The 23,074-nt window shown below is 52.3% G+C and overlaps 8 protein-coding genes across 8 annotated transcripts; 4 read left to right on the top strand and 4 right to left on the bottom strand.

The window, feature by feature from the left end:
- Positions 1–141: 141 nt before the first annotated feature.
- Positions 142–1,888, bottom strand: COCSUDRAFT_53207 (TspO/MBR-related protein). The gene is made up of 7 exons (XM_005648548.1): positions 1,778–1,888; positions 1,564–1,674; positions 1,384–1,444; positions 1,194–1,299; positions 1,024–1,095; positions 852–913; positions 142–647 (listed from the first exon to the last, which is right to left on the bottom strand). The coding sequence occupies exons 1-7, from the start codon at positions 1,840–1,842 to the stop codon at positions 573–575; spliced, it is 552 nt and encodes a 183-aa protein (XP_005648605.1). The 5' UTR covers positions 1,843–1,888; the 3' UTR covers positions 142–572.
- A 125-nt stretch (positions 1,889–2,013) lies between these two features.
- On the top strand, positions 2,014–3,737 carry COCSUDRAFT_28590 (eukaryotic translation initiation factor 4E). Its single transcript, XM_005648547.1, has 6 exons — positions 2,014–2,173; positions 2,390–2,544; positions 2,661–2,841; positions 2,989–3,114; positions 3,285–3,362; positions 3,515–3,737. The coding sequence occupies exons 1-6, from the start codon at positions 2,108–2,110 to the stop codon at positions 3,563–3,565; spliced, it is 657 nt and encodes a 218-aa protein (XP_005648604.1). The 5' UTR covers positions 2,014–2,107; the 3' UTR covers positions 3,566–3,737.
- Positions 3,738–4,191: 454 nt separating this feature from the next.
- Positions 4,192–5,842, bottom strand: COCSUDRAFT_14856 (mitochondrial substrate carrier protein; the record flags this gene model as incomplete). The annotated part of the gene is made up of 5 exons (XM_005648546.1): positions 4,192–4,416; positions 4,533–4,631; positions 4,757–4,960; positions 5,196–5,416; positions 5,569–5,842. The coding sequence occupies 5 exons, from the start codon at positions 5,840–5,842 to the stop codon at positions 4,192–4,194; spliced, it is 1,023 nt and encodes a 340-aa protein (XP_005648603.1).
- Positions 5,843–6,506: 664 nt separating this feature from the next.
- Positions 6,507–7,529, top strand: COCSUDRAFT_41372 (hypothetical protein; the record flags this gene model as incomplete). The annotated part of the gene is made up of 4 exons (XM_005648545.1): positions 6,507–6,636; positions 6,733–6,872; positions 6,951–7,118; positions 7,344–7,529. 4 exons carry the CDS (start codon positions 6,507–6,509, stop codon positions 7,527–7,529), a joined length of 624 nt encoding a protein of 207 aa, XP_005648602.1.
- A 96-nt stretch (positions 7,530–7,625) lies between these two features.
- COCSUDRAFT_53206 (23S ribosomal RNA methyltransferase) lies at positions 7,626–9,109 on the bottom strand. Its single transcript, XM_005648544.1, has 5 exons — positions 8,914–9,109; positions 8,734–8,806; positions 8,539–8,642; positions 8,097–8,400; positions 7,626–7,956 (listed from the first exon to the last, which is right to left on the bottom strand). Exons 1-5 carry the CDS (start codon positions 8,956–8,958, stop codon positions 7,772–7,774), a joined length of 711 nt encoding a protein of 236 aa, XP_005648601.1. The 5' UTR covers positions 8,959–9,109; the 3' UTR covers positions 7,626–7,771.
- Positions 9,110–10,421: 1,312 nt separating this feature from the next.
- COCSUDRAFT_41371 (hypothetical protein) lies at positions 10,422–15,489 on the top strand (the record flags this gene model as incomplete). Its single annotated transcript, XM_005648543.1, has 11 exons — positions 10,422–10,561; positions 10,705–10,807; positions 11,002–11,217; positions 11,634–11,794; positions 12,127–12,295; positions 12,603–12,750; positions 13,006–13,283; positions 13,669–13,989; positions 14,326–14,503; positions 14,936–15,138; positions 15,424–15,489. The coding sequence occupies 11 exons, from the start codon at positions 10,422–10,424 to the stop codon at positions 15,487–15,489; spliced, it is 1,983 nt and encodes a 660-aa protein (XP_005648600.1).
- Positions 15,490–17,262: 1,773 nt separating this feature from the next.
- Positions 17,263–19,981, bottom strand: COCSUDRAFT_41370 (hypothetical protein; the record flags this gene model as incomplete). The annotated part of the gene is made up of 7 exons (XM_005648542.1): positions 17,263–17,502; positions 17,802–18,044; positions 18,400–18,636; positions 18,799–18,942; positions 19,132–19,306; positions 19,684–19,787; positions 19,925–19,981. 7 exons carry the CDS (start codon positions 19,979–19,981, stop codon positions 17,263–17,265), a joined length of 1,200 nt encoding a protein of 399 aa, XP_005648599.1.
- Positions 19,982–21,681: 1,700 nt separating this feature from the next.
- On the top strand, positions 21,682–22,258 carry COCSUDRAFT_41369 (hypothetical protein; the record flags this gene model as incomplete). The annotated part of the gene is made up of 3 exons (XM_005648541.1): positions 21,682–21,737; positions 21,861–22,011; positions 22,154–22,258. 3 exons carry the CDS (start codon positions 21,682–21,684, stop codon positions 22,256–22,258), a joined length of 312 nt encoding a protein of 103 aa, XP_005648598.1.
- Between the last annotated feature and the right edge of the window lie 816 nt (positions 22,259–23,074).

Here is a 23,074-nt window from a genome sequence, read left to right as displayed (position 1 = left end):
CTCTCAAGGGGATGCCCACACAGAAGGCTATTCACTGGCATTCCAGGCCGAAGTCAGCTATGGCAGGGACTCAGGCCTTAAGATTCTAGCTAGCTCTGTGTCCAAATGTGGTTGCTTTCTGAATTGTTTGACATCATTGTGGCAGATGTGCAATTCATACATATGGTAGAGATCATCTTGCTGCTACTCTGCTCAAAGCTCATCGAAGTTGACACATGGGTGTCAGCACATAATGTTCACCTACGAATCTTGCAGGGGATGTGAAATCCTGAAGAGAAAAATTTCTGCTCACATTGTGAGCTTCACAATCGGCAGCTAGCAGCGCTGCCGAGCTTCAATGCAATCAAACAACATACCGTACAATGGCTTCCAGACATTGTTCAACTTACTAAATATAAGATCACATCTCCCTGAACAGAGATTTGACTGAAAGCAACAGAAACTTCAAATTTTGCAGTTTTCCTCAACAGAGGCGCTACGCACAGACTGCTCCAATCAGAAAAGCAGTCTCTGCGGTCAGAAACATTAGTTCCTACAAAAAAATGTAGGATCACAATGGAGATCCCTAAGCTTCACTTGAGCTTCTCATCTCCCTTGTTGAGCTTGACAATGTCATAATTCAGCTTTGCTGCAATGGTCACCCATATCTGCATGCACATGAGACTTCAGAGCTCTCTGATATATTCCTCTCTCATATTGCAATGTCAATCTGCCAGACCTATAATGCACCCTTTATTACACCAATGGTGTCAATATCGGCTCAGTGATTTGGCAAGGAACAAAGTGATCACAAGGGGGACATCATGACACGAGGGGGACATCACATTTCTGTGTCAGTGCATTCACGTTACCTGTGTAGGAGACACGAGCAGTCCTGCAAGCGGGTTCACTGAGTAGAAGGAGAATGCAGTGGCTGCGCACAGCCATGGGTCATTTCAGCCAGCATGCGCATCACCTTTCATGCATTGATGATTTGTGTCCAGCATAGTGTGCAAACTCGATGCCTTATAGCTTGCCGCATACCTGCTACCGACAACCAGAATGCACCCATCCATTTGAGACTCCCTGGCATGTCACGGCGCCCAAAGAAGACCACTGCATGACGATGGAATAGTAAGGATCATGATATCATGGGAAGGATGTGGAAAGATCAAAGATCAGCAGTCTTGTACAACATGAAGAGGGCAGCGCACCATTCCACTGGTTCCCTAGGAGTGCATGCACACCAAAGATAGCCAGGGGTATAGAAATGGACGCCTTGTCAGCTCCGGCAGATTTCCACACCAACCACAAGGCAGCCTGTGGTCAATAGCTGGACATTTTAGCATGTGTTCCCAGCGCCAATCAAGGACTGACTGCCCTTGGTGAGATTCAAGCACCTACCGATTGAAGGATCTTCAGAGGTATCCACACTGCAGGAAACACCCAGGAAGGAGGGTTCCAGCTGCATGCCAGATCTCTTGATGAGTTGGTCAGATCACACAGCAATCTTTTATATGTCAAAAGCAGAAAGAGACGAAAGAAGAAAGAACTGCCTTATTAAGTTTATAATGAGCAACTTACGAAGGTTTCTTGAGTTTAGGATACCAGAGCTTGTAAGAGTCCTCATAGGAAGGAACCAATTTCTGCAGGCCGAACACTATGGCCCCAGCGGCCAGGAGGCCAAGGTCAGCCCTGCAAACAATCAAAAAAACCTCATAGTTGGATGAAGGGCTCGAAAGAAAGCAACTGTTGCACACTTCTTTTTCTAATGCATTATCATGGAAGCTTGGCTTACTCTGGAAGTGCAGCCAGCAGGCCTTGGTGCGATTGCTCGAATGCTGAGGCGATATTCTGAACCATCTCGCCAGTTTCAATATCAGTCAGGAATCAAGTTGGAGGTTGAGAGGACGCAAACTAGAATTTTTGGGCAGATGCATTCATATCGGAGATATCTCGATGACGCCTGATCAGGCAGCTGCAGCGCTGCTCCACCTTCCACAGCCGGCTTTGAGAGAGCATAGATTTGCCTTTCTTTCACCTCACGAGAAGTGACATAGAGACAAGCACGCCCCAATATTCGATCGATATACATAGCTTCATTTGAACAAGAGATACACGCCAGGAAATGGCTGAAGGAGACAGCAAAGTGGCTGAGCCAAGCACACGTGAGGAGGGCGAGCTTCCACAGCAGGTAGAGCTCTTCACTCTCTGCATCAATTAGTGCTAATTCAGTCGCTGGCATGAAACGGTGGGATTGTAAGGATGCCGAAACTCTGCTACACCTGTTGATAATCTGATTCTGTGTGTGGGAAGGTAGTTCTCGATGTTGTACGTGCTTGGAAGCAACACACTGTCTCCACTTATTAGATATTTACATTTAATGATGCAATTGTGTCCATCGTTTCAGGAACGCAACGGGGAACCTGATTTCTCAAAGAAGCATCCGCTAGAGTATAGATGGACTCTGTGGTTTGACAATCCTAAGGGCAGCCAGAAACCCAGCACGTGGGGTCAGACGTTGCGCGCCGTCTACACATTTGGCACCGTGGAAGACTTCTGGTGGTAAGTGTCCTCCTGCAAGATTGATTTCCATAGTTCCTTCGAGACTCCCTCACAACTGCAGAGGACATCCACTCCATTGATCAAGCGACGTGATCATATCCATTGTGTGTGTGCAGCTTGTACAACAACATCAAGCCTCCTAGCTGGCTGACAGTGGGCACAGATTTCCACCTCTTCAAGGAGGGGGTGGAGCCAAAGTGGGAGGACCCCACCTGTGAGCATGGCGGCAAGTGGACGGTGCTGGTTCCAAAGAGCCCAAACTCCAAGCAAGTCCTGGACACGTACTGGCTGAATGCGGTGCGCACTACTCTTCCCATGCACACATGATCTCCGTCTGGACTTTTATTTGCTAATCGTCGGGCGGTCTGCTGTGGATGCACTGCAAGCTGAGCCAAGCCAGTGGATATGCATCGCAGCTGATGTTTGACTTTGCTGTTGGCGCAGCTTCTGGCCTGCATTGGTGAGCAATTCACAGAGGGGGATGAGATCTGCGGCATTGTGGTCAACGTGCGCGCCAAGCAGGACAAGCTGTGTGTCTGGACGAAGACGGCAGCCAACGAGGCGGCACAGGTACTGCCTGGCCATTGTTGCAATTGCCTGAGCCGTCCCAAGGTTGGTAAGGTGCCATGCATGAATGTAGCTGGTAACAAATGCCTCTTATGAAATGGTGAACCATGTAATGTCTGCATATTACATGGTGTCTACATTCATTAGGTGATGCATCTGGGGATTTATTACAGGTGAGCATCGGCAAGCAGCTGAAGCAGATCCTGGACCTTGACACCTCAGCCACTGGCCGCATTGGTTACCTTGCCCATGTAAGATTTTTCTGCCAGCTGCACCCCTCCTGTCTGCCTTCACGTGGTGCTCATGTTTTTGCAGCACTGTTGATTGAGCAGTTTCCAAATTCACCCAGTCTTATCAACTCTGTCGTGACCCTGATTCTTACTGCTGTGTGGTTGCTGTGCAGTCGGATGCAAAGCGCGATGACAGGAAGGCAAAGGACCGCTATCTGGTTTGAGTGCATCACGTCTGCTGGCCTGTGTCAATTTGGAGATGTGAAATTTCAGCAACAGAGTCCTGTGATGCCAAAGGATGCCTCGCTTGAGTGTTGCACAAGTTCGCATGCCATATGCGCCATGTAATCAATGGTGATGCGTTGCCGTGTATAAATGTAACATTATGCTACAAGCAGAAATTGTCATTCTGACAGGATGTCCTTTTCTTAAAGCAACGGAAGGTCCCAATGCATCTACAACATTCGCGAGCCACTGCTAGCTAGCACAGTAGCAGCGCTGCACAATTCGCAAGGAATTTTTGCCACCAAGGCAGACTCTTGAGGTCAACACATTTAAACAGCTGCAAGCATGAAAGCGGCATTGCGTACAGCATCTGCATGCAAGGACATGCAAGAATCAACTTCACCAAAGGCCTGCAGCTTCAGTCTGCACACTCCCCACAGCAATGGCTGTTCATTACGAATCTTTGGATAGGACTGCATTTGATGAGCCTATGCAAGAACTAGCAAGAACCTGCTGTAATTGTTGCAAGGGATTGGTTGCATCATGCCCCGCGTACCAACCATCTTGAATTCTAGGTGGCAATCAAGACTGAAACAAATCAGAATCTACAGACTGCAATGTCAGCCTACTCCGCTGCAACAAATGCAGTCAGAGCACCAAGAATGAACTCGTATGCAGTGAATGTGATGGCTGCAGAGGGCGCCGCTTTCAGAATGCTGGGCAGGCTGCCCTTGTAGAGGCCTCTGAGGCCCTCCTGCCGCCAAATGTGTTGCAAGCAGGCTGGCAGCGACCTCACTGACTCTGCTTGCACACGTGCTCCATACTTCAGCGAGCGCTGCAGCCCAGCAACCTGCACAGGCACCACAGTCACCCACTTTATGAGATGTGGCGCAGCACCTGCACCATGATGAGTGTACAACAGAGAGAGCTTGGCTCCAAATAACAAGATGCTTGACTGGAGTGTACCTGAAATCGTTTCTTGCAGACGTCCAGAGGATGTGTGCCGAGCTTTGCAATTGTGCCAGCTGCCAGCCCACATACAAACCTCTCCCACCTCCTTGTTTCCTGTGTGCCAGCACATTCACCTCACTGCTCAATTTTACAGCATCTTCTTGTTGCACAGATTCTTTACAAAGCATTCTTAGGAGGTCTGGTCCCCTGCCTTTATACCAGCTATGTACATGAGGGACAAGGGACCAGCGGCGACTTACATCTGCGCTTGGAGAGTTGGCATGCCGTTTGGCTGCAGCAGCAGTGAACAGATCGTAGAGACCAAACTGCAACGCGGCGTATGGCACAATCTCAACCAGGGTCACGCTCAGGCCGCTGTACAGTCCCCTGATGCCCTGGTTCTTCACCACCCCTCTGGCCGCATCCAGCATTCCTCTGTACACCTGTGAGAAAAGACGAGCTTCACTTGTACGATCCTGCAAGATACTGCCTCTGCGATCCCACTGAAACAGTCGCCGAGCAATCATGTGCATTTCTTACCCCCAAATAAAGTATGCTTAGATCATCATGCAACACGAAGTCCAAGCCATGCACAGAAGGCACAGTAGCTGCATAGGCATGCTATTGGATCTAACCAGGTGCTATCTAGGCTGCTACTGTTTGGTGTAGGATCAGCACCGGTGGCTTCCCCTGGGCGGCCAGGACGGTGCGCAGCACATCAAATGGGTACGAGGCGACTGTGGCAGCAGCGCCCGCTGCTGCGCCGCTGACAAAGGACAGCAGGAAGGCCCAGTCGCCCGTCAAGAGGCCATGCCGCTTTGCAAAGGTCCTGCACTGCTGCAGCGCGACAAACTGGACTGCTGTGTACGGGACTGTCAGCAGCTGCCCCGGCACAGTGCCTCGCCAGAGCCCCTGCACAATGGATCCCAACATTCAGATGGCTAATGCACTTCTGTGACGTGAGAGAGGCATGCGTGGCAATGTCTGCTCTTGCATGGCGGTAGCAATGCTCACTAGTGGCATCAGGTAGGTATGTATTGGAAGTGGGGACAGAATCTTGCCTGGATGCCTTCCTCCCTTACGATGGTCACTAGGGCCTGCCGCATGCCTGTGTACTTTGAGCCCATGCTGAGCTGGGAGGTGCTCTTTGCTCCCTGACTCCTGGCTATGGGCTCCAGCTGGACCTGGAACCTGATTTTCAGGACGTCCAGCGGCCCCACCACAAAGCGAGCTATAGCCCCAGCCAGAGCGCCTGCTGTCGCGTCCAGCAGAGCCCTGTTCTTGACCTCCTTCCTTTGTCCATCAGCAGCAGGTATATGTACCATGATGTTGTTATGGAGCACTCTGTTCCAGCCCAAAGCAAGCCTTTTGCTGTGTTAAACGCTCATCAGAGTTGAGCAAATTTGTGCTTAGGTCCTCAAGATCCAGCTGACTTATTGAGGGGATAACACACCACTTCGATCGTCAACATAATGCAGTACAAGAGTTGCAAAGACTCAATTGACAGAATGGAAGAGGCATGGTAGAACTAATGGACATGCCTGTTGCCAGTCACTTTTTTTCTCTTGAGCGTTGCCCTGAACGAGAATAGTCAATGATTTCTATCTTTGTGTAATACTGTACTTCCCAACCACTGCTGTCCTTCGTGCTTGTCCCGAAAACGAAGGAGCCGCACGGCAGCACGTCCTCACGTGCGATGATCTCAGTAAGAAATACCACATCGGGCAACGAGATTTCTGGTTGCTGATGTTCCATATTTGAGATGTAATTCTACCCCAGTGCTGTAATTCGGCCTCAGTGTGATCATCTAGTGCAGCTCTCTTGTGCAAACATGCCACATGTTGTCGACACAAATGACCACGCTGCCCTCTATAATGCGCTGGTGTCCTGGATCAATTAAGATGTCATCCTAGCTGATAGAAATTATCTTTTCACGAGGCGCACTTCCACATGTGTCCAGAGCTTAGCTCCTAGATCTCCAAGGCAGGCATGTCTGGGGACCGTGAGGAGCAGCTGCTATTGCGGGTGCAAGACAAAGCCCTTGCGGATCGTATCCGACAGGTCTTGAGAGAAAATGCCGACACTTCTACAGCCCCAAAACTAGAGATACACTTTGACGGTGAGCTGCCAGAGACCCTGGGTCAAGAACGCCATTTTTCTGCTTCTTCGTGAACATGGCATGATGCTCATCAATTCATATGTTTTGCAACTACAGAGAACGGATCAGGCAGGAGAGGCACATTCAAATTGGGGAATGACAGCTTCCCTCTCAGTCTGCAAGACCTGCCCACCATCGTTGACAGCTACAAAACATACGATGACATCAACTTGGTCAAATCCGCAAATATTGGCCAGGTGAGCCGGGAGTGCTTTCTCAACAAGTACACCCTTCCCTTCAGCAAAAAGTCAGTATGACGAGCAGCACATGTGCAGGTGTTGGTCGTTGGCAAAGAGGGGGCCAGTCAGTCGCAGGCCACAAAGTGCAAGGATGGGGTAACTCTGGTGATGCGTGACGCTCGCAAGCGGGTGTTTCAGAAGCCGCACAATGTTGACCTAGCCACCATGCGTCAGCTGGAGGAAGATCTCCTGATCCTTGCATCGGTGCGCATGCTTTCAAGGACACCCCTCCACAGCCAGACATCCAGAACCTGAGACAGCCACGCTCCTTGCTGCTCGACTTTGCAATAACTGCCTGTGCATGTGGCATACTTCTGCTTCCACATGAGTTGCATGATCCGTCTTTGAGGGGCATTTGAGGTAAGACGATAGAGTGGTGCTGGCATAAGCAGAATGGTGTCCTTCTAATTTGGGCTGTTTGCTGAGCAGGGACAGGCGCCACAGAACATGGAGATCACTGACGTTGAGGAGGAGTATGTGGTGAGGGATGATGGCACTGGAAGCTGGCAGCCTGTCACAAAACAGAGAGCGGCGGCAGCGCCCACCACAAAGAAGCAGAAGACCAAACAGGCGCCCAGCACCTCCTCAGGCCCAGCAGAGATAGAGGAATTCTGAGGAACTAACAGACTGTACCAATATTATTGGAACTGCAATGCTGAACAGCATCGAACCCCAGTAGGAATGCACACCAATTGTTTTGGCGAGCCACAAACTGTTATCATATATTCAAAGAGCAAATTGTTGCAAGTAGACGAACCTTTTGCCCTAGTAAGCACCTGTCGTTACACGGTTTGCCGTTGCATGCACTGCTCTTATAAGAGTATGATGCAGGCTTCCCATCATTTGCACTCGGCTAGTCAATGTCTTCTGTTCAGCCCCACCAAGTACATCTCTCTCGATTCTTGTCGGGTGGCTGCTGGCTGCACCCATGTCACCTTGGCAAAGTGCTGCCGCAGCTCTTGTGCAAACTCCTGAGATCCTGAGCCCTGGAGCAGCTTCACCACAAAATGCCCCCCTGGCAGCAGCACTCCTGGTCTTCCTCCTGCCACAAAGGCAGTGCAGAACAAATCTCATGACACTCCTGGGGCAACTTCAATTAGCTGGCACCAGAACTGCATAAGGAGGCGGCACCAATCAGCAATTTTCTTTCACAAGCTCCAATCTCAAAGGTACATAGCCTACCGGCAGGCCCTGTGGAATACATCTCCTCAAGGGACGCTTTTTTATCTCTCTCCTCCCGGTCTCCAACCGCTATGGCAGCGGCAGTTTGGGCGAGCTCCAGAGAGCGCAGGACATCAGCGGCGGAGTTCCCAACTGTGCTGTGGCACATGTCTGACAAGACAGCGTGGAATCCTCCTGACCAGGAGGAGGCCGCTGCGCTGTGCACAGAATGCATGCTGACCAAGTCAACCGGCCTGAGTTCTCTCGCATCCGCTTGGAGGATGCGCACACGATCATCACAGAAGCTCCTTGGGACTGGACAGGCCTGTGCCACAGGCGGAGAACTAAATGCTGCTCAGCAATACTACGAGCAAAGTCGCCAAGCTTTGGGTAGCTCCTATGATCAGCAGCCAGCATGCCACAAATGTGGACAAGCTATTGCCAGCATGCAGTACAGCAGCACCTGGATGTCGAGGCCGAGCACAAAGCCGCTCTTTTTTCCGAGTGACTGGCATGCGACCTGCAGCCAGGCTCCGGGCGCGCATCCAAGGTCTAGTACGTGTGCACCTGCTTGCAGTCATGACAATGCATCATATGATCATGAGTATCACTTAATTTTGTGCTCTGCATGCAGAGACAGAGGATTTGTGACCTGCACCTGGTCTCACCACTCTGAAACGTTCCTGAATCTCCAAAAGCTTGAAGGACGACCTTGCAACGTATCCTTTAGCCTGCATGCAACAAATGGATCAGATGAACAATGTTTGGCTCTGTCTCAAAAGCACCTCCTAGCTAGGAAGACCAGCAAACGCTTCAAGAGCGTGCAAATACCACGAACCTTTGCCAGCCGAGAAAAATGATCATTCAGTAAACGTTTGGCCATGACTGCGGAATCTGCTCATTTGTCTCCAGGGTGAGGATCGCCCATCCATGATGTTGAAAGAACAGGACCTACATCATGTGTACACTTATTGCACTGCAGGGCACCAATCGCGCCAATTCACGACTGGACAGAACACCGATGATGCTGTCTGTTGCTTCGGGAGAATGATGGAAGAAGGGAAAGAATCCACAGATGTCCACCTCGCCAGACGATTGTGCCCTGCCCGCGTCCACCTGGATCCACTGAACTTACTTTCCGACACAAGTCAGCCGCTCCACCTCCTGCACCACTGCTCCGCACGCTAGCAGCTGAAGGTGCCCAGCAGTAAGCACTGGGACGGAGGATATTGCTTTGCGTTCCCGAGCCGTCACAACTGGATAAAGGAACAGAAGGTCTTCAACGGCTCGTCCAGTTTCTCAGCCAGAAGCTCGACGCAGGTACACTCCAGTTCGTGGCTCCGTTTTAGGGTGGTGGCCTCTCTACCAGCCATACAGAGGTGTGTCATTGCCACAAGACAAGGCAGGGTAAGGGATACTCAGAGGTGGGCTCAGTCGAGGATCTCGGGGCGTCAGGGTGTGGCATGTTCTGAACCGGCCCAGTAGGAGCCTCGATAAAGCCAATTGTAGTGACTGTTTCGTCGTCGTCCATATTCTTCTGCTACGCGACGCCTTAACTGTTGCCGTTGAGCTTGTAGAGGCGGTGACGAACTTTACGACGGCATGCAAAGCCGTGCGGTGAGAAGGCAAGCAAATTTCTGATCAGAGGACTTTTGCGTATGGCAGTCCTTCGAGAGTCTCTCTTCCTCGGAACACAAGGAAGCAAGTAGACGAGTAAAGCTTCAACCATTATCTCGAAACTGTCTTGGAAGTGCGTGTGAGAGACCTTTTCGGCGCGTGAGGAAATTTGAGCTCTGGTAGTCAGAAGCAAGAGAAATTTCAGCCATCCCTGACGTGCATGTATTGTTTCTGTATCTTACACTTCTGATATGCATTGAAACAAATGAGATGCTTCCCGTTGGACACCAGGGATCTTTGAGTCAAGTGGTAATGCTTGCTGATAATGGCAGTGGCCTTCTCAATACGCCCAATGACGGTGACTTTTGGGTCAAAACATTTTGGTATTGTAGGGGCCTTTCATTCACAAATTGGGACAGCCGCTTTCCTAAGGACTTCACTTTCTCCCATTGTCATCCTGTTATATACAAGCATCCTCTTGACATATTTGAATCCCTGACTCTACCTGTGCTGCAGGATTAACCTGGTACTGCGCTGCTTGCGCTGGAGGGAGAGGTTTTGAACATTAAGGAAATCTGTCTGTGACAGCAAAATACCAGCACAGACCCATTAGCGTTGGCCACGCGTATCTGGATATCCAAGGGCAGCAAGGGAAGAAGCTGCATATGCTTGCTGGAGCTCAGCTATTTGGACGCTAGAAAAAGTGCAGAGCTGCAACGTCCTGCTGAGATGGGTGGGGAGAGGGTCAGCAGGAGGGCCTGCAGCAGCAGCATGGCATCTGCACGCCCTCCTGAGACCAATTGCCCCCTGCTCACCAAGCAGTGCAAGAGCATGGAGGAGATGGCCTCCCCTGACATTCCAGAGATTAGGTGGGGGCTTGTGCACATGCTCTGTCTGACATTTTCAAACCAGCTGTTCAACGGCTGCTTCCATCTTGTGATAGAGTTGCATGCCTGCCTGCTGCATATGACTTGAGAGTCACAGAGTAAGAGTAAACATTGGCCTGCTGCAGGGCATACAAGCTTGGCAAGAAGCGGTGGTCGTACAACCAGTGCGAGCTCAAGATATTGCAGGACGGGGGAGACCAGAGGCTGGAAGTTGTCGAGGCTGTCCAGGTCAGCATCTCCTTATATTCTGCTCTGCTACCCCTGCACTGATCAAAACCTGCAGAATACCACCCTGACCGCCATGTCTTCAGCATGACCATGCGCTTCAGTCCATACTGCTTCTTTGTCAAAAGTTTTCTGCTCCTGCACAAAGTCTCCAAGGATGAGCGAGTCTTCCTCAGATGCACATCTGGTGGCTGCAGTATGGCAATGCGTCGCTGGCAGAGTCCGAGCGCGAGTCTGGAGTGACGTACCAAGTGCGCCTCACCAACGGCTACCGGGTGCGGGTGCACGTGTTTGTGGTGTACGACGAGGCGGTGGAGGTGTCTCAGCCCGGCAGCCAGGCCAGCGCTGACAAGGCGCAGAAGCTGTACCGGTGGCCGTCCGTGTCGCGCGCCCAGTGCAAGAAGGGCTGCCAGGTACCCAGATGCTCCAACAAGCCCACGCGACCCTGGTGTGGATTTCATGCAATACACGGCCCCACGCAGAGGTCAACCTGGTGCCTTGGGGGCAAGTCAATTGCAACTTCGCGCTGTGATTCTGAGGCAATCCATTATGAGCATCAACAGGACCATGGTATCATGCTGGGTACAGGACGACTCACTCACATGCACACCTTAAATTCAATGCGCACAAGCCCACGCATGCATGTCAGAAGCTCGTGCTGTGCTTTTGCTCAGCGGCAGGGACTCAGATGATCGTGTATCTGTGCATGCCTGTCAGGCAATCGATGATGGATTGCCCTGTGTGCCGTTGAGGAGACAATGATCCATGTTTTCCATGCATGAGCTGTTCAGCAGATGAGTGTGGACTTAATTGTGTGTGCGTGCGGCAGGGGCCGGTGCTGCGGTCGATCCAGCGCTTTGGGCGGCTGGGCAAGCGGTCGGGCAACGTGCCGCCCGAGGCGCGCCACTCCAAGGACAAGATCAAGGAGGCCAAGTACATGTACCTCTCCATCGACGAGGCGGGCACCCACGTCAACGTCCGCCGCTTCAGGTGCCCATCCTTGATCTTCCCAAGTTTCCCAGGCACCGATCCCTACGAAAGAATGGGCAACACATATTACCGCTGCACCCCACATTGCTTGAATTGAATTGCCAGCGCAAGGAACCACAACATGCAATGTCAGGGTGACAATACTCGAGACTCTGGGCCACTGCTTGATAAGTCTGTCATCACAGAGTCGCAGTCAGTGAAGTATTGAATACTTGCAACGAATCCAATGCGAGCCAGTCGGGAGCAGGAACATAGCGAAAGACTCTGCCAACAGATACATCGTCCAGGATGCTACTGCCGATCCTGTGGGTGACAAGGGGTGCCTTGTGCAGGCTGGTGATGGGGGCGTATGACCAGGTGGGGCACCAGCTGCTGGGCTCCACGTGCAGCGCTCCAATCCGCGTGCTGGCCAACAACGACGTGCCCAGCGGCGCAGCCTTCATCTCCATGCACCTCCCCATCCGCGCCGACTGGGAGGGCTGGCTGCCCCACAACATGAAGGTGCCCTTCTCACCCTCCTCTGGGATACTAAACCTTAGGCCTTACGGTGCAGAGAATCACATGCCTTCTTAGCAGCCCGCAGGTGCAGTTCACAGCCACAACGCTACCACCAAGACTTTTTGATATAACAGGCCTTGCACTCCCGGGAACTGGGCGCATCAAGCAATACCCGGGATCCATGCTACCTTCCTGGTCTTTGCATTTCCTCCCCTGGTCATGTGTAGAGACATTGCTTGCAGCAGAAACAAGGAACGGAGATGGCTGAAGAAAGTGCTTGCTGACAAGATGGGCGCTCTCATGTGGGCAGGGCGCGATGCGGGCGCTGCACCTGCCATCGCCGCGGCTGCCGCCTTCTCCGGCGCTGACGCACTCGCCGATGAGCCCCGGCGGCGGAGCTGACCAGCACGCGACGCGTTCCCTCTCCTCCAACGACACCTGCTACCACCTCCACGACGGTGCGCCACTGTACACAGCCCTGCACCACTACGTGTATCTCCATTTCCCGGCAAGCCCATGGCCAAGCAGTGGACTGGAAAGGAGAGGCATGATCTTGACCTCTGGCATGGTCTTGAAGTGTCCTCAATTGAAGGCGCCTTGTTGGCTTCAGTCTGGTGCCACTGCGATGGGTGCAATCAAGGAGGGTGCAAAGCTTCCAATGGTCTGGTCAGTGTCTGTGGCAGCTGCTGACTGTGGCTGAAACATGTGCGCAGTGGCGGGCCCAAGCAGCTTCATGGGCGGCTACGGCGGCGGCGGCGGCCACCTGCAGGGGATGATGGGGCTGGGCTCTCTGCTGGCCGAGGCAGGCGCGCCGGCGGCTGCGTCCGTGGTGCAGACTGGTGCGGCCGGGATGCACCACGGCGGCGGCAGCACAGTGCTGTGGCGCGATACGGCAACCTCGGAGCTGCCGCCGCACAAGCGCTCGCGGCTGCTGCACCACTCCTGCGCCGACGACGTCCTCGCCGCCTTCTCCGAGATCAACGATGTCGAGGTGCGCCGCCCCTCGACAACAGCAATCTATTGCTAAATTCCTCCACTTTCTTAGCCTCTATCATACTCCTCCCAACACAGAACTAGCTCTCTGCAAGACTGGACTTTAGCACTGCAGGAGCTGATGGAGCGGATACTGTGAAGCTCTGACACTTGCCCTTTTCTGTGCTGCCATTTTATTCTCTGCCTGTTAGACAGCAAGGATTTTGTATTTCTGAACATGATTCTGCTGACCTTATGCACTCAGCATAAGCCCAGAGACAAATGCCCCAAGCTCAAGGCTAGACGTGTGTGAAACTGTTGCATTGTGTTCAAGAAGTAGCACCAGATCTCGGCTGTCCCCTCTTAAGGAGTACGTTGTGACCCTTGAGGTTGTATTTGTGCAGGGTGCGGCGGCGCTGCAGGCGCACTTGGACCAGCTGGCAAACCTGCTGCCGCCAGTTAGCCACCCCCTGGCGCTGCCAGCGCAGCTGCAGGACCTGCACCGCGCGGCGTCCCCTCTCCCGCTGCACCCGGGCAGCTTCCTGCAGCCCCACCACCTCGGCAGCCACAGCCACCACAGCCATCACCAGTCCCCTCAGCTGGACCCCCCTCCCTGCGGGGGTTCCATGCACTCCCCCCACCTGTCCGCCTCGCAGCCGCTGCCGCACGCGTCCCCCAGCCAGTCTGACGGCTTCTCCAGCCGCCACCACTACTACCCCATGCATGTGAGCCCACAACCCACACAACCCTGCACCACTGTGCTCATCTTAGCAGATGGTCTGTTGGCTTGAAGGTCGTCTTGCCTGACAGCATTCTGAACATCTGCATGCAGCCCTTCTGTTAAGATATCATGGCAGCAACATAGTCTTCAATTGTCAAAACAAAGCGGCAAGAGGACTTGTTTTCTCCATTGCGTGACAGTCCAGGATCTCACCAGCCGTGAATCACTTTTGTTTCTCCAGCTTTAGGAGAATCATGTTTAGCATGATCAAACTATGAGAAGCAGGTCAAGCCGCTGCCTCAGGGTCCAATGGATGATAAAATTCCTGTGTTATTGGCAGGACGGGGTGGTGAAGGTGGAGGCAGGGCTGGAGCAGGGGTGCATGATGGGCGTGGCAGGGGGCCTCGATGAGGAAGACGAGGAAGAGGTGCAGAAGGTGGAGCACTGGACCAACTCCCTCATCAACCAGGGCAGCTTTGATGCTTCAGCCCACGTCAAGGACATCCACAACTGGCAGCGTGAGTGCCAGGGTGCTGCTCTTGCTCATTCTCTGCGTTCAGGCTGGCTGCGCTCTGCATGCAAACATTGACCTGCAATTGCCCTGCCGCCCACCATCGTACTCCAAACGTGCTCACTCCATGCTTGCAATGTCATGTGCCTGAACGTGCATGCATGCCGTGGTGGCAGGTCACTTTATAGCTTTGAGCTGTGGGACTGTGATATCAACTGCATTCTGATCGTGTCACCCATTGACACCAAGCAGTCGGGAAGCTGTACCTTAGGTTGGACACATTGTCAAAGCCCGGTCATGCTAGCACGTGCATGCTGCTTTGTGCTAAAACCAGCCTGCCTGCATGCGGTGGTGCTCTAGATGTGGTGTCCCACTCACATCACAGTTCCACGTCCTTGCTGCTCTGTTGTGCTGAATGCAAGTGCGTGCGCCGGTGCAGGCTGGCTGCTGCCGCAAGCGACTGGCAGCGATGAGGCGGAGGAGGCGCCGTTGGCAGAGCCCATCTCGCTGGGCATGCTGGGGGCCGAGCAGGAGGGAGGCAACGCGCCCGCAGACAAGTCAGTGGCCGAGAGCCTAATGCAGACCTTTGTGCACGCGTACTGCGGCGAGGCTGCTTCAGGGCTGGCCTTCGAGGCAACTGCGGTGAGCGCCATTTCCCCTTGTCATGTGCAGGACCCTCCCAATATATGGTGATTGCAAATGAGAGTTCCCAGGCATCTCCCAAGTCCACAGGTGGCAGCAGAATCATTGTGAGAAGTGTCTTGCGCTCATGTTGGCATGTATTTAAGCCGTCTATTAGTAGAATCATTACTGTACAGAGTGGTAAGCTTGAGGTGGCCATGACTATGCCAAAACCTGCCCCCTCTGGCGGGAAGGCGCTTGCGCCCTGATCTGCGCATTCAAAGTTGAGCTCCGAATGGGTTGCAGGGTCTGAGTCCTGTGGATTTTCTCAACGACCACGGCCAGCTGCAGCACCAAGAATCCCCAGAGTAGAGCTGCAGCAACGCCAGCAACCCCCCACAACCCCACATCAAGAGGGACAATGCCCAATAGGAGAGGGGGAATGAGCCTCAGGCAAAGCAGCATCGCCCGCATGCAGCAGCAGCAATACACGCATGCTGCCGCCTTGTTGTGCGCACGACTGTTCCAAGCGCAGAATGAGAGAAAGGAACTGGAGATGTGCGATTTCATCAAGCCCAGTGGATGCTGTGCTCAAAAGGCCTCGGCACCACAACGATATAGTTCTCGCTGGGCTACCCTTTAAGGAAAGGGAGCAGTGTGTTGACTTCATTGAAGGCAATCCCAGCATGGCCTTGTTGAGATAATACCTGCATTGCGGTGTACTTTTCTAGTCAGGCACTCTTACTTGCAATTGCTTACTCAGGACCTGCTTCTTACACTTTGTTTTTCTCTGGTCTGGTCTAAATAGGTGCACATGCAGTGTGATTCAGCGTCTTGACTTGCACTCTTTCGTTTAGCTGCTCTATGGAGATGGCCTTTTGTGCGTCTCAGAGCCTCGCAGTGGCAGCCATCTAGACTCTTGGGGGGGCATGCAGGACTTTAGTGTCATGCACATGGGGCGCACTGCCCTTACATACTGAAGCAAGATGACACATTGTGGACATACTGGAGACCCTGTCAGGACTGCATGGAGTAAGGCGACTTGTCAGTGTGGGAGCTGTGTCTGGCTGCATGCGCAATATATATAATCATGGAACCTGATCTGGAGCACTTGGAACATTCTATTGTGTCTATAGGTTGCAGGGCCCGCCCCACATGATGGTTTGTGTACACATGTCTGAAGCTGTGCTTGCTTGAGCCGCTCAAGCTTCTGCACAAGTACTGTGGATATATGGTGTAAAGCTACAAAATAGGACTCCGGCCTTGCAGTCTCCACATGCATGTTTAATACTAGTCATGTCCCATGCAGATGCACTGTCTGGCACAGGCCTACCATCATGGTGCCAGATAAGATTATGACATGTCAATCATCCTCCGGCCGGATCCAGGCAATCAGGTTGTTTTGGATCAAAGCTCTTACTGCAGATGTTCTTTACATATGCGAAGCGGCAATCCACAAACTCATCATCTGTATCTTGCAAAACCCATCAAGAAACTGGGCTGTACAGAAATCTTCAAGCATCAATATACACAATGTGCAAACACCGTGTGTAGCATAAGCATAAGAACAACATCAGATCTCTGAGATCATCTCTCCGTTTAAGGATGCCTGCGTTATCTTTCCAATTGGCAAACAGAGAGATTTGCATCATGGGAGCAGATGTGCTCCCAGAATACAGTCAGAAGTACCACAACACATGCTAGTTCCCATAACATTGCAGGAAGTTATGTCCAGTACCAGTAACAGAAACACTTAGAGACCCTGCAGTCGTAGTAACGTACCCTCACACCTCCCACAACATGGTGTATTCATCACTGGGGAGGGGCTCATGTCTGATGACTCTCAAAGTCATAGTCCCGCCATCGTTTTGCAAAAGCATTCCAGCTCAACTTCTCCACTCTGTATAATTTTTGTGTCATGTACACTTCTGCTGTTGTCTGTCTGCACACGGTGGAATATTCACAGTCAGCCAAGTCCCTGCACTCGATGGCGACCGGCAAAGGGTCGCCATGCGCTGCAGGGAAGCATGCATTGAAAGTGTCCAGCTAGAAGAAAAGAGCATGCGAGACGGCATCGCCGCAGTGGGGAACATCGCGAAACAGACAACGGCGGCGGCCGCCGCTGTGTTTTGCCGCGTCACCCTGTCAGAGCATGGAGCTGGAGTGGGCGTACACCCCGGGGGGCAGCAGGGAGGCACCATCCAGGAAGAAGTCATGCATGGAGCCCATGGAGAGGCTGCTGCCGCTGGCAAAGCTGGCGCCCTGGCTGGACAGGCTGCCGGCCAGCAGGGACTCTGGAGAGGGGATGCCGCCGGCAGCCTCCAGCAGGTCCAGAGAGCCCTCCCTCCTCAGCCCCTGCGGCCCCTCCACGTGGCACGCCAGCTCCTGTGCAGCACACGACACGATCAGCACCTTCGGTTCTCGAGAAAATGCACGCTAGTGCTTCTCTCTTTGTGGGCCAAAACACCGGCAGGGTCTTGATACTAGACAGGTGATGTGCTACAATACGGCATTGCTCTTGGCATTGACAAGGCAGGCAAAGACTGATTGCGCATTGCAAGTGCATGGTGACATTGATTGACAAGCAAAGGAGCTTGCTGTGTGCTCTGCTGCAGGCGCAGAATGCGCGCAAATGGTGCTCCTGTGCGGATGCCCCTGACGTCGAAAGCGCAGGTGCAGCGCACCTGCTGATAGCGCAGCTCTGACAGCGGCAGCATGAGGGGCCCGCCGAAGCTCTCGGCGCTGGGCGGCGAGACGCGCTTCGCTTTGCCGCCGCGCACCGAGCGGCTGCGCTTGGGGTGCGGCGGGAACGCCCCCGGCGTCGTGTCGACGTCCGGCTGCGCGCGTGCCGACGCCGGGGAGCCGCCACGCGCCGTCACACCGGATTCGTTGACCGCATAGCCGCTCATGCAGCCGGCCTCCGCTCCCTGCAGGCATGCTTCTGTTCAGTTCTGCTGTTTTGCGTTGAAAGATCTCGTGAAATTGTCACTCTGGCGCCTGAGTGCACAGCTAGCCTGAGTGCACAGGTAGCACGCCATGTTTGAGTTTATGAAGCATGCAAAGTGCAGCTCCTCCGATGCAGGCACCGGAGAAGGCTGCATCTAGGGACTGGCTGGGCTGCCAGATTGGGTGCACCACGTTAAAGCTGTGCTCTCAGTACATGTTTCAAAAACTTGTCGTATGATGGGACACGGATCCCGACAGAACTGGGCAATCGTCACGTCTCTATATTGGGATCTATCGAACGCTGTAGTGAGAAATAAGTGGGTCTCTGAGATGCACCTGCTGGGGCACGGGACCCAGTCGGCCGTCGTACATGGCACTGGGCTGCAGGGTATCACTGGCGCTGCTGGGGCGGTCACCCCTCACGATCTCCTCCGGGGTCATGAAACGCTGTGCATAGGGGTGGATTAAGGATGACTGCACCGTTGAAGGGATCCCTTGCCAGTGGGCTGCCTCAACATTGTCCTTGCTGCCGCTCCCACAGAATGCCCCCGCCAGATGGCTTTGCATGGGCACCTGAAGGCAATCCTTGGTAATTTAGGCATAAGACAAACGTGAGCAGGGCTGGCTGGATTGTGCCCTTGGCTCTTCCCAGGGGTGCAGAGAATATGGTGCAGGGAGCTGAACGGCAAAACTTTTTTTTTTGCAAAAAGAGCTCTCGTGTGCACTGCCTCATACCTGTAAGGGAAGCTGAGGATATTGTGACTGCGGCTGCGAGGGCAGCTGCGCGTGGGCCATCGTAACCGCATTGTCGAGCAGTCTGTCGATGACTTGCCTGTCCTCTTGTGATGCTGCCTTGGCTCGTATGGCCTGGATTTGCTCCTGCAGCGTGTGTACGGTGTTCAATTGATCACTTGTCACTTTCAAGAACTTCAACGCCGCTTAAGTGGTTGATAGCTTAAGGCCTACTTCAGCAAATTGCAATAGTGATGACATCGTGGATTGTCCCCATGATCTCCCCATACAGCAGAAAGAGAGATCGGATGAGTCATGAGAAGGTCAAGATAGGACCTTTGTCAGCCGTGTCTCAGCCTCAACACTGGCGCGTTGCTCACTGAGTTCCTGGATGCACTTTGACAGCAGATCATTCTCCTTGGTCAATTCATTCACACTGGTCGTCAGATTGTCCACTCGCCTCATCTTCCGCTCTCGCGACTTCCTAGCAGCCTCCCGATTCTTGGCTTTCCTGGCAAAGGTCACAGTAGATCATCAGAGGTGATCATGCGAAGCTGCCACCATTGTCATTGTGATAGTGTGGTGTTGTGTCCTAGTATGGCATGGTCCCACAGAGCGCCTATATGAGTCTCAGGAAGATTGATGAGACTGATATTGCATAATGTAACACTGATCACCAAATCGCTATGCGCACTGGTTGAGCAGTGCCCGAGCCCCAGCTGCAACTTTAGACAGAGTTCGGGCAATGCATTTAGGTGTCCATGCAGGCGCAACGCTTGCGTGACATCTGATCTGGGGTTGTAGATTTGGACTCAAGGTGATTATCAATTGCTGTGAGTGACTGGATCTAGGCGGTCATTGGAGTAACAACGCCTGGCTTACACCCACCTCAGTGTTGCCTCGCGGCAGTCGACGTCAAGCACTGACAAGTCATCTCCGCACAGCTCCCCAGACCTGGACGGCGCTTTCCGCTTGCGCCGACCCGATGACTCCTGTGCGCACAGTCAACAATCTGTCAAGCGGCGCTGCCGAGATGCATGACACTGGACAAAATATTCTCCGGTGATGAAGACTGCCTCAGACTGTGCACGCAGAATCATGCCCAGAGTCGGTGATCACGAGATCACACCTGTGAGGCTTGTGAGCTGGTGTGTCCCATGTTCTGCATAATGGGGATGGCAGGCATGGTGTTGTCAATAAAATGCAGTTCATCCAAGCTGTGGTTCTGGCATGCTGATATTCCCAGGTCTGATCTGCTGCTGGAGTGGATGGCATTGAGGCTGATCTTCTTTTGCTTGTTTGAGGCATCCATATCTTATAAACAGCCCTGTCTGCATGTACCCAACACACTCTTCTTGATCAGCTCTCCAAGACTTCCAGTAGGTAGGTTGACACAAGCATTTGCTTACTTCCGCTGTCATTCCTACACGAGCTGCCAAATCTCCCATCAGCATTGAATTGGGTCAGTCACCTGTCTGGAGTCATACCAAGTGCTCCCTTGCACTATGGCAACTGGTGACATGGAGCGCGTGCAGAGGCGTCCCTTTGACAGGCAGAGAAACGTAGTCAAGGCTAAGTTACGATCCACGTCATGCGGGATCATCTCATTCATTCTGGGACAGGTTTATTGGGATCCCATGGTGTTTTAAATTAGGTGGCACTCCTCCTGATATGCCGGATCATGGACACTTTTATTCAATTGGAAGGCTAGTCTCTCAATTGACGTTGTGCTGTCTGTACAATCATGATTGTTGGGACTCTCAACTAAACAAAGTTAACATCCGACAACAACGACTGTCATTGCTGTATATTGACATCGGTCCAGGCTAGATCAGGCTCATTGCAAAGGGGATAATACATTGCAGATCCATCAGAAATGATCACACAAACATTGAGCACTGTTCCTGGGCCAGTGATTGGGAAAAAACCTTGCAGTGTTGACAAGGGATTCAAATAGCTTTATAAAAGACTCACCCATCGCCGATCACTTCCTCCTGATCCTGAATTCGATGCTCCAGCGGGATCGTCGACCTGCGCTCAACGATCATGAAAATAGATCCGCGCCTTGCACTTCCGATTTTGAAATATTCCTTGTAAAACCTAAGCATCCCATCTAGATCTACTCCCCTTTGCTTATAGAACTCCCTTCTAGCTTCCCCACTCATCAAGAATTCGCGAAGCTAAGCGTGATCGCCTCCTATTTCCATGCCCAAATTCATGTTACTTCACCACACTAAGTTGAAGAAGTGTCTTTGAAGTCAAAACATCAGAGAACATACGACGGATCGAGGTGTTTCTGATTCCAACAAAAGGAACCCACCTGACAATGTGGTACAGTGACGTTGCGCTTTCCAAAGGCCTTGTTGCTGCAGCTCTACTGATCGTCAATTGCTTGATGAGCTTGCCACCAAACACGCTTAAGACTGGGATCGACAAAAGGGCTGACAAGGCACGTTCTCCTATTCCAGTACGAGTTGCTTGGGAAGATTCCCAAGCAACATTTCCATGCCCTACACCCCATTCATCCCAGACTTCTTGCTAAGCTGTGTCATCTTCATTGCAGTATGTCAGGCCGGGATCTCTGAGCGGAGTGAAGCTTTGTGTTGCTATTGTGCTGGTGTCTGGCCTTGTAGCTGGCTTGGACGTTGCACTAGGTGCCAAGAGGCTTCAACAAGCTTGGAATCCATATGAGGTGGGTCTGCTGCCAGCACCGTCCATTGCAGGGTATCTTTATCACAAGCACCATGCTTTCACAGCCAGTCGTGGTGTGATTTCATTTTCCGTTTCATGAATGGGACCTGCCGCTCGGCATGATCTCTTGACTAATGCTGCCAGGTCGCGTATGTTGCAACAGCATTTGCTGGGGGCTTCCTGCGGTTGTGGGCAATGACCACCTTGGACAGACATTTCACCTTTGAAGTCGGCATTCTGAAGGGCCACAAGTGCGCGACATCTCTTCTTCTGTCTTGTCTTTCAAAGTCCAGCCGCTTTCCCTCTTACATGTCAAGCCTGCAGGATATTCATTAGACGATCTTTGAAAATGTGTCGACTCTGTGCTTGCGCAGGCTTGTGCAGAGCGGTCCTTATGCCGTAATTAGGCATCCTGGGTACACAGGGGGCATTGTGGCTTTCTTTGGGACCTTCTCCTTCTTGGGATTGCAGCCCTTCTCCCTGTGGTGGTGGCTGGTGCTGGCGCTCCCCTCCACCATCTTCATGGTACGATCTCTTTATCTCAAGCCAGCAATTGCATTTGTACCAAACAGGGAGAAAACGGCTGCCATGCATAAGCACCGTAAGTATGGAGCCCATTGGACATGCGCAAGTTGACTTTCTTGATAGATGAGGTGTGACACTGCAGGTGCTGCGTATCAGCAATGAGGAAGAGACTCTGCATCAGCACTTTGGCAAGGAGTGGGAGCAGCATTGCAAGCGCACTTGGCGCCTCTTCCCTCCCTTCTTCTAAGTTTGCTGATTTTCTGGTTTGAGTAGTTTCTGCCTGTCTTTTTTGCTGTTGAGAGCCAGATTTTGGATCGATGAAGCTGAGCGAGGCGCCTGAGGTCAACCTGAGGCACGGTGCCGCATGCAGAGCAGCCGAATAGTTTGGCGCATGGCAGTCCAAGCAACGTTAACATTGATTTTTGACTTATGAGTGAGTTAGCGACAGGCAAGTCGGGCTTTGTGGTTGTCATTCTTTTCGTGTATTTCTAGCCTATAGGTATAAGCTCCTAGCCTAGTATGCGAGTCTCTTGTAGTACGCGCATATTTGACGCACATAATGCGTGGTGACGGCCACGCATGTCACGGCCACCATTCAATGCAGCTGTTCTGCGAGACCTGGTTTCAAAGCAAAGTTGCTGATGGCACAGTTACATGCCATCTGAGACATGCGTGATGGTTCTGGGCACAATAGCTGATCCGGCAGATCAACAATGAAATCAATAGTGCGCATACAACAGTAGCATGTAATGTACATCAGAATATGATTGCTACCTTGCCACCAGATAAGCCCAGATCTATGAGATGGTTTAGTTGTCAGACTCTTTGATGTCTTATACTACGAGTACAAACTCAATTGCAAACTAACTTAGGCTTGACCTTGAAGGCTTCAAGCTCTGTAAGTTATCTCTGATGTACATCAGATCTGTATCGATAACATGAGTCATGAATCATGATTCATGATACAGGTGTGTGCAAACGGCCGCCACGGCACCGTACCGGTGCCAGCAATAGCATATTCTTCTTATTCTTACTGTAAGAATATCTTACAATTATCTTACAA

This window comes from Coccomyxa subellipsoidea (genome assembly GCF_000258705.1).
Source record: "Coccomyxa subellipsoidea C-169, whole genome shotgun sequence".
Lineage (NCBI taxonomy): Eukaryota > Viridiplantae > Chlorophyta > Trebouxiophyceae > Coccomyxaceae > Coccomyxa > Coccomyxa subellipsoidea.
The sequence above is the reverse complement of the archived record's forward strand: the minus strand, read 5'-3'. Positions and strand labels throughout refer to the sequence as shown.

Coding starts and splice junctions, on each gene's coding strand:
- COCSUDRAFT_53207 (XM_005648548.1), bottom strand. CDS start 1,842: ATGGTTCAGAATATCGCCTCAGCATTCGAGCAATCGCACCAAGGCCTG. Junction 1,675..1,777: donor CTGCTGGCTGCACTTCCAGA/GTAAGCCAAGCT, acceptor GATTGTTTGCAG/GGCTGACCTTGGCCTCCTGG. Junction 1,096..1,193: donor CCTAGGGAACCAGTGGAATG/GTGCGCTGCCCT, acceptor ATCGTCATGCAG/TGGTCTTCTTTGGGCGCCGT.
- COCSUDRAFT_28590 (XM_005648547.1), top strand. CDS start 2,108: ATGGCTGAAGGAGACAGCAAAGTGGCTGAGCCAAGCACACGTGAGGAG. Junction 2,842..2,988: donor ACACGTACTGGCTGAATGCG/GTGCGCACTACT, acceptor CTGTTGGCGCAG/CTTCTGGCCTGCATTGGTGA. Junction 3,363..3,514: donor GCATTGGTTACCTTGCCCAT/GTAAGATTTTTC, acceptor GTTGCTGTGCAG/TCGGATGCAAAGCGCGATGA.
- COCSUDRAFT_53206 (XM_005648544.1), bottom strand. CDS start 8,958: ATGGCCAAACGTTTACTGAATGATCATTTTTCTCGGCTGGCAAAG. Junction 8,807..8,913: donor ATTTTTCTCGGCTGGCAAAG/GTTCGTGGTATT, acceptor TGTTGCATGCAG/GCTAAAGGATACGTTGCAAG. Junction 8,401..8,538: donor TGCTCGGCCTCGACATCCAG/GTGCTGCTGTAC, acceptor CCTGTGGCACAG/GCCTGTCCAGTCCCAAGGAG.